Source organism: Ruditapes philippinarum, unplaced genomic scaffold, assembly GCF_026571515.1.
Source record: "Ruditapes philippinarum isolate M1 unplaced genomic scaffold, ASM2657151v2 ctg421_1_1_1_1, whole genome shotgun sequence".
NCBI lineage: Eukaryota > Metazoa > Mollusca > Bivalvia > Venerida > Veneridae > Ruditapes > Ruditapes philippinarum.
In genome coordinates, this window is record NW_026858341.1 from 227,275 (window position 1) to 238,751 (window position 11,477).

At 31.3% G+C, this 11,477-nt stretch overlaps 1 protein-coding gene across 1 annotated transcript; it reads left to right on the plus strand.

Moving 5' to 3' along the window:
* Positions 1–3,850: 3,850 nt before the first annotated feature.
* On the plus strand, positions 3,851–11,213 carry LOC132752900 (baculoviral IAP repeat-containing protein 3-like). Its single transcript, XM_060743306.1, has 10 exons — positions 3,851–4,452; positions 4,859–5,323; positions 6,384–6,535; positions 6,817–6,832; positions 7,075–7,248; positions 7,653–7,831; positions 8,185–8,278; positions 9,151–9,240; positions 9,825–9,929; positions 10,340–11,213. Exons 1-10 carry the CDS (start codon positions 3,909–3,911, stop codon positions 10,534–10,536), a joined length of 2,016 nt encoding a protein of 671 aa, XP_060599289.1. The 5' UTR covers positions 3,851–3,908; the 3' UTR covers positions 10,537–11,213.
* Positions 11,214–11,477: the final 264 nt, after the last annotated feature.

Genomic DNA, 11,477 nt, shown 5'->3' on the forward strand with positions numbered 1-11,477 from the left:
CGAACACAAGGTAATTTAATTCATTTTATTTATTGGCAATAACGCATTTTAAATTCTTTTGACCATTTGATCATACTAAATATGGACATGACACACAGTTTATATAAATATTACACAACTAGGAACACATTTAAAGTTTGATTATTTATACATATAATATAAAAATATTAATAATTAAGATAATTTAGATAATTTAAACAAAGAGAATTAAATATTAAAAACAGCAATTAGAAGGTTTAAGTTCTTAGCCTATTTGCTTCTGTTATAAACATTTTTTCGACACTAATTCTATTAATTATTATTAATTAGATGACATAATATTAATAAACTTTTGGACTGAAGGCCAAGCATTATTTGCAAAATGTTTTTGTCATCAATCAAAACATTTATTATAACATTAATTAACATTATTATTCTTTTATTAGAAACATTTATAAAAATTGGTACCCAGATTCAACTGATTGTGATGAACAGAATTTACAGATACGATTTCGTCTTTCAATGCAAGTATATCTACCTACTTCAATTTCAAGATCATATGCTGATATCCCAAGCTCTCTTTAAAACTAGTTAAGCTGTCTAAATATCTTTCTCAGCAAAACTCAACTTAAATTGTTTATAATATTCAAGTTGAGCTACATTATAAACTTCCATTTTCACGTTTGGGATAAGCTGATCTTGTAGTAAAATTCCAAAATATTTACAAGAAGATAAAATAGAGAAAATAATAATCCCATAAGAAGGCCCAACACGACAAAATTAAAAATGTTGCAGGTTCGGTTTGATTGAGCCTGTTCATGGACGATACTAATGCAAACTACCGACCACGCCCCCTAGCATCGGCTTAAGCAGAATTCAACATTTAACATGAACTGGTACAATTTTAATTTTGAAACATCCGCAGATGTGTTCATATGGCGGTTATCATGGAACCTTCAATGTGACACCATTCCATGAAAAGCGGCACATGGTCCCCAGGTAAAAACATGCGTGTACTCTAAACGAGAAAACATTGGGCGGAACTAAATGAAATGGAAATTTGAAAGGGGATCAGAGATTATAAAGCTGCATATCACAGATAAGACGTCAAAAGACATATCTAAAAACAGGCCACATATCCTAAGGCTGATTTAACAGTATTCAAGTGCGGATTACAGGAACCACTCAACATTGAACATTAAACCGAAATCACCTAAACTATCAGGTAACTTTAAAGCTGCACGCCTCCAGATGAGCCAAACTATTTCAAGAAAATGAAAATTGAGAAAAATGTACTAATATTTCAAGAACGGTAAAATAAATCAAGATCAATGTTGAAGTTTACATGTTATTTGCGATTTAAGACTGATTTTGCAGTATTTAATCACCATATTTCTACTGCGTTACAAACGCAGTAAGGGCTTTTTTGCACATTTTGACCTCTTTTTGGTTATTTGCATGGATTGTAAGTGCCAAATGTAAATAACTTTATTTCTTCACCATCACAATATTTTACTGTCAAATACATAATCAAAATTTTCATGAAATTTAACATGAATCTCGAGGCGTGCTGCTTTAAATTCTTTTTCCACCAATAATTTGCGTTCTGAAAAGAAACATTGCTCTCTAAATATTCTATACATAGCCATGTGTTGATTACCAGTATTTATAATAATGTACTCACATTTGTTATTCAAGTTATACTTACAAAAAAGATCATATTTATGATTATGATTCATGAGAAGTGAGAGAACTTTCTATGTAGAAATGGAACGCTGAATAAAGTTGTCTCCGGTTTCCTTTCAAAATATATTTCTGACTTATAAAAATGAATGGTATTAGATTTCATAGATAAAAGAATCTTATAAATCATGTCTTGATAAAGGCAATAAATATCGTAACATGATGATTCGGAACCTAAATTGCACTAATTACAGCTCATTTATTAAAATCTATACTATAGTTCACATTTAAGAATATGTTAGAGGGAAAAAAGACTTACGGTTAGCTCAGTAGGTAGAACGTTGGCATGTAAATTTGGCGACCCGGGTTCGATTCCCGGACAGTGCAGGTCACTTTCGTTTTGATTGATCATGGAATCTTTTCTACGGTCATTTGCACTGTACCTCTGCTCTGACATGTACAGAAAGTTCAGATTCTTGTGGAAGTGAAGGCAACTAGTTCTGGTACACTGCTTGACCACCTGTCCGATGTGGTGGTTGAACTGTTCTCTGGTAAATTAAATGACTCTTACTTCTGTGATCCCGAGTGAGACTACCAACAACACCACAAACACAGGCCCGTGTGCATGGAAGCCTTGGACGATACAGTACCTACCCTTTAAAATGGATGCAGTTTTTGTATTTATGCAAGGAAATAATCGAATGACATAGTTAGTATCTTATGTGACAAACATTACTTTATTTGTTTTGTTTTCTAGTGTCAAATACTATAGATATTTACTTTTCTCTTTAACTCATAAGACAGAATATTTACTTGCAATACGAATGAGGTGTTGGTTGGCACTATCCTGTTTATAACGAAACGCTTTTAGTTAAGATGTAACGAAAATGAAAAAAGAAGTATGCCAAAAGACAAATATTTGCAATGTTTCTTGTACAGTTAACTATATGTTCCTCTTAATATAATATGTATTATAATCTTATAACTATTTTGGCATTAAGAATAAGCCGTTGATGATAATAAGCACAAACAAAAAAGATCTCCTAAAACAAACGCGTCATTTGAAATGAAAACTATATTGCACTAGTCTATCATAGCTTTTGTAATATCATTTTGCATATCATTTGGAATGATTGTTGTCTGTCATTAATACTACAAAATGAACTGTTCAAAGTAATAATTTACAGAATGCCACCTCAGACAATTCAAGTGTCATCGAAGACAATAAAATGGACATTGGGTTTAGAGAGGTATCGATCCAGCAATGTTTGCATAAAGTGCACGCAATTGCTGGGCATTAAAGAAGAAACGACAAAACAAATTAGTAATACTGATGTTTTTGTGAGAATTTAAAGCAAAATTAATAGTCTTAATAAGATATGAAATATCCATTTGGTAATATTGAAAGAATCAAAACAACATATCCGCCTAAATTTATTTATCCGTCAGGGCACAGTTCTGTGACCCATTATTTAAACTGGTCCAGGGTATGTGTCTATGCGATGCCAGGTGGCAAAGCATAATGTTATACAGTTACTAACGTAATATGGACTTGTAATAATAAAGGAAACTTGATACATACGATACGAAACACAATGATATTTTATGTTGTCAAGTACGGATAGTTCATTGTATTTATGTTAACGTTTAATGATAAACCACCTTGGATGCTTATCATATAGCTATAGACAGTTATTACAAAACTTTTAATGTGACACGTTCGTGGCATTCAAAAAGGTGTCTGGTCATTAATACACGTAAATAGCGGGCTAGAAGGTAATGATCGGCCCTCGGGCTGAATTCCTTGTGGCATTTTTTTCAACCTATACTACTATTACCATTCATATTTAAACAATATTCGCTACTTTGCATTTAAAGAATTGTACATACATGTATTAAGCAGTCAATAATCTAATTCTATTTATACGAGTATACAATAGTTTGCCCTACATATATGATATACGATACTCTACTTTTAATAATACATAATATATATTTGTGAACAAAATATAAAGTCGTATTGAAATGCTACTGTCTCGTGAATAAATGCTTAGGTAAGTATGTATACAAAACTATAAACCTTGTCGTAAATGTACTTGAAAACCATTAACATGAAGGTTAGATAAAGAGGTGTAACGTTCCACATTCAAACTTTAAACGGTCTCATATCTTACGAATGAAGTAATGTACATGTCATCTGATAACTTTAAAACGGATTCACAAAGTATCGTTTAGTGGAATTTAACATGTTCTCACAATGTAACGAGCTATTAATAGAAACATGTTTAACTCATAAAGACATTGATATTATATTCAACGATATTTCGTCACAACAGCTAAAGTTTAAACAAGGAATATTTTTCAGTTTAAACAAAAGTAGGATTTTGTTTGGACACTTGCCAAATTTAACTTCAAATCTTTTGTACGCAATTCATAAAAATGGAACGTGTTTATCTGGGCATGCCAAGCAAACACTTGTCAGTTTGTTTCGGGAAAGGCGAAATGTTTTGATAATTTCAGTTTTTGGTGAATGCATGCTTGTATCAAAGAACGACATATTGGAAGTATTATGGAACAAAATAAGAAGAGAACTTATTAACGGTAACATTATCAAACGCTGGATCGGCAGGGACGTATTTATGACGTTATTTGTTGTTGACAACAGTTGCTACGAAGAAGAATTAGATAACATAGAATTAAAATCGACTCGTATAACAACTGGAACAGGATACAGTAAAAGGGAACCAAGAAACAAAAACGTGTACAACAATAACAAAAAGAAGAGAGAACGTATGTCTGTTATTATATTAATAAAAAGTATATTATATTTAGAAACTTGATATTGAAGAGTAAAATATAGGTTATATAAAAATTACATTTACTTGCCTCATCAAATTTCGTCGATATCAAACTTAAACCGCTGTATATTTATTCAAGATAAAATCAAAGATTACACTTAAATCAGTACACCTTGTTTCGTTCTTATCTAGATAAAATTAATGGCGGACATTAAAGGAAGCCATGTTTAAGACGGCTAGTTTAAAAATAAATTTTACGTGCCTTACCACAACATACGAAAGGGAATATATTCGTAGCTCTCATTATAATATGTATCCAATATAAATCTCCATTCAGGCTTTACAATTAGATAATGAACATTTGTATTTAACGCATTGTTTATATCATTTTCCCCCAGATGTTTCAACAACAAGACCAATCGATCCGCGTCAGATTCATACAACGACAGTTGTCGATGCAACAGTTGTCGATTCAGCGCTTGTTGCTTATCCATTGCACAGACAACATTTCAACAAACCTAAATACAACGAGACCAATGAGGAAAAGTTTCCAACTCAAGTTACGGAAATTGATTCAGGGCAACCTTCTTTTGAGTCAAAATTTTTACCCAGGTTTGCTAACGACAGTTCTAATGGTCAAGTTAATTCATCTGCAGTATCAACAGCTTCTGACGAAAGACATAAAAGAACCGACTTAACATTAGTAACATCAAGCTCACGGATACCTTTGTCTCTTAAACCTCCGCGGTATCCAGATTTTACAGATCAACAATGTAGGTTGTTGTCGTTTAATTCTTCAAGTTGGGCAGGGGACAGCAAACCTGATAAATCTTCTTTAGTAGCTTGCGGGTTTTTCTACACAGGTAATATAAATAAAGGTTACACACATTTCAAACAATTAACAATAACAAAAGTCATGCCTTAGAAATGCTATCATTTTTATTTCTCACAATCTTTTATTGTTTTGGTTTATTTCCGAAAAAATAACTCAATTGCCACATGAATATTATCTCTTTGTTTCTTTTGATTTATTGACAATTGGTATTATTAAAGTAAATTAGTATTTTATATGGAAGTTAATATACTACTTTGTTAATAATTTTTGCTATCTTTATGACACATAACTACGAGTTCAGTGTTACTTTCTTCAATTGTTCAATTGTTGAATATCTAACGTGCTCCAAATCCATCATTTAAACATTATAAAACACATGTTTGATATTTCTTAAGAATTAAAAATATGGATTTCTGAGGCATAATGAGCCTTGAAATTATGTATCTACTTTTGATAAAGGATGTATAGGATACCTTTATTGGATACATAATTGTAACAGATTAAATATAAAATATTAACATAATTATATTGCATATCTAATAAGATCAATTAAATTTGTAATATTTTGAATAATTTATAAGACCTAATTAATATCATCAATGCTTGTAACAGTTTATAAGTCCGCATTTAGACTTGCCATTTTTAGAACAATTAGTAACACTGAACATAGATTTGCATATTTTGAGTGTGACCTGTCTTGACAAGAGATATATTATCTTGTTCCGCACAGTTCCGTTCAACTGCGTTCAACTTCGAATATACGATGACCTTTATCAATAACGATAACACTCTCAAAGAAAAACAACAACAACGAAATTCGTTTCATTTACCATCTATTTCGTCCCCATGTACATTCTTAGATACTTTTTCGGTTACAGTCTATGCATCTCAATCCGGGAGTTGATAGTATAAGCCCTGCAGGGGCCCTGCTCATGTGTCCTTGTATGACACCAAGTACTTGTCATGTTCAACAAAGTGGACCTCGAGATTGATTTAAATAAGCTGTATTTATAAGATTTCATCACAATCGGGTGCGAATTAAGATATTTGAAACAAAACATTTTGTTGTTTATGTTGTTTATTTGTAGGAAACCAAGATTTAGTTAGATGTTTTCAGTGTGGGATAGGACTAAAAGATTGGACTAAAGAAGATGATCCAATGAATGAACATATTCAACATTCGACGTCTTGTAGTTTCTTAGTGCAAAAGTTTGGGAAGCACGAACTAGATCAAATGAAGGTTCGACTCATATTTGCTTTTTGTAAATTTTGTAAAGAAATATTCTGCATTCAGTTATATTAATCAAACAATACAGCACAAATGAAAGAGGCAATGTAACAGTTATTTTCATATCATCATTTAACTGAACCACAAACTAACAAATTGTTTATTCTAAGTTTAAAACAGGTAATCCTAGTTTGCAACCGAGCCATCCCATTTATACATGTATTTTAGTATTTGGGAGTACCTGTGTTAACCATATCAACAATTTGTATTATTAACTTCATTATATTTTGCAGCGGGCACTTGTTCGAGGTAAGCTTTATATCTTTACGGTAGTTAAACTTATAAATATGGATTTATGAATAAGCACCTAGAATAAATACAATATCCTTTTACAAAATTATTCAACTATTAAAGTTCTAAATTTGTTTACATACTTTATATTTATGGAGTACTTGGTTGCTCGTATATTATATACTGACATACATACCTACTTAATTAGTGTTAGTATTACCTTTTTACTTATTACAATAAACGACTTTAATGTTAATTAGGAATTTCAGACAACAATATAGATGCCGTTTCTACAAACCCTTCACCATTACAATACCCGATCAGATCGCCTCGCTATCAAACAATGGAAGCAAGAATTGCGTCATTCCAGAATTTTCCTAAACAGATCAGTATATCTCATCAGAACCTTGCTGTGGCAGGACTGTTTTATACTGGTAACATAGTAGTACTTATTAGTATTAGTAATATTGATTACGCTGTTTTTTCCCTGACGTGTATGACATTGTTGATTTCTGTTTTGACGCACTGGCATCATGGACAAAACAAACAAAATATCTAAATCAGCGAAATATACTTTGATAAAAAAATGGAAATATACTTAGATCAAATTAAAAAGGAAATATAAATACACTAGAAGTTAGATCAAGTAAAAGAATGTCATTGTAACGTTTTCAATCCAAATTTCAATTTCCTCGTTAAAATTGAATAATGCAAAGTAATAAGTATGATGACAATATTTCTAAAATTTATATAATTAAGAACGAGAAAAGATAAAAATGCAACAGTTTAATTTAATTAATTTAACTATGCAAAGTAATTCGTATCATTCTTAATGAAGGCCAAGGAGATCTTTGTCGTTGTTTTACATGCGATGGCGGGTTAAAGGACTGGAGTTCTGGAGACGATCCCATCAAAGAGCATGCCACATATTTTCCAAATTGCTCATACATTATAAAGTTGAAAGGACAAGAATATGTTCGTTTGCAACAACAAGGGCGCACAGATAATCAACAGAGGGTACGAGTATAATTGCTGATTTTTTAAAATTTATTTTTCAAGTTTATTTAATATATTTAATGACTATTATGTGTGCATGAGTGAAAATAGCTTTACTATTTTTGTATCCATTTATTCTTACTTAACATGCATGTGTGTATTGAATTTAAGTGGAAATGGGTTGTTTCAGTGTTTGTTATTTATGAACATAAAAATGATTTGAATATACCGTTAGATATACTCGTATTACCAATGAACAACATTCCTTATAATGCTCAGGTCGATATGAATATTCTGAATTAAGGTCAAACAACTTGAGTGTTGACATCATCTATACTATTGATCTTGGCAACAATGTTCTTTGCCTGTTTCAGGGTGCTGAAGGTGGTAACAATATATCGACGAATCCGATACAGACACTACCAACGTCATTTGAAAATATGTCAGTGCTTGACACAAATCCAGAATGTAAGATTTAGTATAAATTTAAACAATATAAGCCGACGCATGATTTTTTTACATTACTTAGTGACGGGATAGATATCAATCATGGGTGTGATGTTGTAGAATAATGCACAGTTTGAGTTCAAATGGGCAGGAATTATTATCACGAAGGCTGACAGGTCTGAGTAATTAATTAAAAAGCATATGAACCATAAACCATGTATGAGTATCATTTTCATTCTAACATGCTAATAAAAAAGAATTGGTGAAAATATGTTGAACTAAATTGTGCATAAAAGTAATTTTCATGACGTCATTTTGTTTACTGACGTCAAATCTGACTCCATATGACGTGTAAGCATTCCTTTACAACACGTTCGATGTACATATGTTTCGATTTAAATGTCAGTTACTCAAACATAAGTCCTGTATAATCTTACTGTTACTATGCAAGACCATCAACTTTTAATCTTTTTCTTACATAGTCATACATATGATATTTCTTTTTTGTAACGTCATACTTAAATGCTATATGATATCGTCTGAATCGGCACCTTAGTGCTGTAACGAATTAACTCCTATTACATTATATAGTGAGCTAACCCGTCAGCGTACTGAGGTGACGATATGTTAATGTTTCGTTAAGTTGGCTATTGTAGTCTCCATATATTGTGCATTGAATAATACAATTTTATATTACATTTCAACTTTTAAAGCTGTATTCAACATTTATATTTCAAATCAGACACTATATCCTTTTAGGTTTGAATAAATGTACCTGCTTAATGCAAACACACGTGATAATTCAATTATATTAAAATTTATACACTATATTTAAACACACATTCTCCTTTGTTCGGTACAGTAATCAATTAAAGTTATTGTCCCTGTTTTAGATTCAAGTTTCAACGTTAGTCAAGTTGTACAGAAGCTTGGGTATGCGGAGATCGATGTTATAACTGCAAAAGCTGAGTTAGAGAGGAGAGGTAATCAATTACAAAAAGAAATACATACACCAAACAAAGACATACATAAATTACACGTTCTTCTTTTACTTTCTAAAAGCAGTACATTGCGTTTATTATAACTGCATGCGGAGCCTTTATTTCAAAGAGATTAATAGATTTGATATTTGTTGATATTGAGTATTTTATTGTTTAAAATCACAGCACTGGCTGGTTCCAGGTACTGATGAACAGATTCAAGAATGTGCCTATATGAAAATAGCTACCAACGAAATCGAACAAAAAAGTTTGTATGAACAAAAACGCTGTTTTGACAAAAAAGAAAATTGAAGAACTAATCTTATCTACAATGAGAACAAGTGAAAATCATTTTAAAGTTTGAAGGTGATACTGTGTAGCAAATTGATTTATGTTGTTTATTTATTCATCATTGCTAAGTTAACTGCTTCTCCTTAAGCAATATTAAAAATTAATTGTTTACACATATCTCAGTGAATATTATATTTCATAACACACATGAGATCTGACAATTTAAATCACAACATATATTAGGGTTAAACATGTAAAGCAAAATTATGTTTTAAACCTCTTTATTCTTATTTAAGGCAACAAGTTTCCAACAGCAGAAGACGTTGTCAATACTATTCTTGATTTACAAGAGAGTGCGTCGGGTTCTCAAAACACACCTCAATCCGCAGAAAATGGAAACGGTGTGTATTGCATTCTTTTTTTCTTGAATTCTATCTTTACTGTTTTACTTTGTCTTGTCATATCTTCATAAAATGCTTGAAAATATTATTATTATTAGGTAATAAATGTTAACCAATACCTTAAAATCTACAATCAAAATCCCTGGCAGCAAAACTATAAAAACTTTTAATCTTGAGATCCACTTTCATATTTCTTTGATTTATTTCCATGTTAAGAAATATTATAAATGATTGGACATGGTCGGCGTTATAATTGAAAAAAGACAAGAAAAACATCGCAAAACATATTTAGCTGAATGCATAAAGTTACTTCTAAACATTATGGATAGTCAATAGTATGTACAATTGAATGTAGCAGATACAATTTCTATTTATGAAGTATCTGAAAATTATTTGCTTTTATATTCAAGATGTAAATGCAATGGTGGAGGAAAACGAGAAATTGAACCGTTTGGTCAATTGTATGCTTTGCGTACCTGGGGAGGCAAACATTTTATTTCTGCCGTGTACGCATCATCGTGTTTGTCAGGACTGCTCTAAGGATATTACCTATTGCCCTGTCTGTGGTATGTTTGTCAAACAAAAGGTCAAAACCTTTCGAGCATGAATAAAACAAAAAAAGAAAAAATATTAAACTTCTATATCTTTAAAAGCTTTATACATACATATCAATAAATAAAGATAACATTTTGTCACAGTCTACGTTGGAACAAAGTGGTCTACATGAAAATTTGTCAGTTGTGGACGTATTTAATGATAATAATGAGAATAAGTAACGATTTAACAAACAACAACAACAACAACAACAAAAACAAAGCAAAAAGAAAAAAAAGCTGAAATACGACTTTGTGCAGACTTTGAATAAGTGTTATTTGGAAAATTCAACATGGATCAACATACATGTACGTCTTCAACTAAACATCTTGTTGAAATAATGGTACAAGGAAGGGACTATGTCCACTAGATACCTTTTGCAGCTGAATTAGCTACCTGAATGGGCGTGTTTTACGCTGTCCAAAGGGGTTGCTACTTTAGCTGCGGGAGGATTGTCAACAAAAAACAGACACTGTGACTACAAGAACGACTTCCAACGTATAAGCAATAGGATACTTATTGTTTCAGATGTTCATTTATTATAATTTTTGTCGAGATATAATTTAATTCATGTTTAAATAATACATACAGTTTTCAACTCCACTTAAAAAGTGGAGATATTGTCATTACCCTCTCATCGGAATTAGTGTTAGTAAACATTTTCGTTTGTATTAAAAACTATAAAAGTTATTGACTTCAAACTTGATATACGTGTTAATTGTCACAAAAGGACGTTATCGCAAAAGAACAGATAAGCCTAAAATTACTTGAGACAAAATTATGCCCCTTTTACAAGATAGATCTTAAGCACTTATTAACCTTTTTGTTGAGGTCCCTTTTCTAAGAAACTATCAAATTAATTCACCTCAAACTTAATTTGCATGCTCACAATCAAAATATGATACAGAAGTGTTGATAATTCCAAAGAAAAGTACGTTATACTCATAATACTTT

What these genes read in the sequence shown, in the direction of transcription:
- LOC132752900 (XM_060743306.1), top strand. Translation starts at nt 3,909, where the DNA reads ATGTTCTCACAATGTAACGAGCTATTAATAGAAACATGTTTAACTCAT. An exon ending in TAACAAAAAGAAGAGAGAAC is followed by an intron (nt 4,453 to 4,858) that starts GTATGTCTGTTA and finishes ATTTTCCCCCAG; the next exon opens with ATGTTTCAACAACAAGACCA. An exon ending in AGCTGAGTTAGAGAGGAGAG is followed by an intron (nt 9,241 to 9,824) that starts GTAATCAATTAC and finishes TTCTTATTTAAG; the next exon opens with GCAACAAGTTTCCAACAGCA.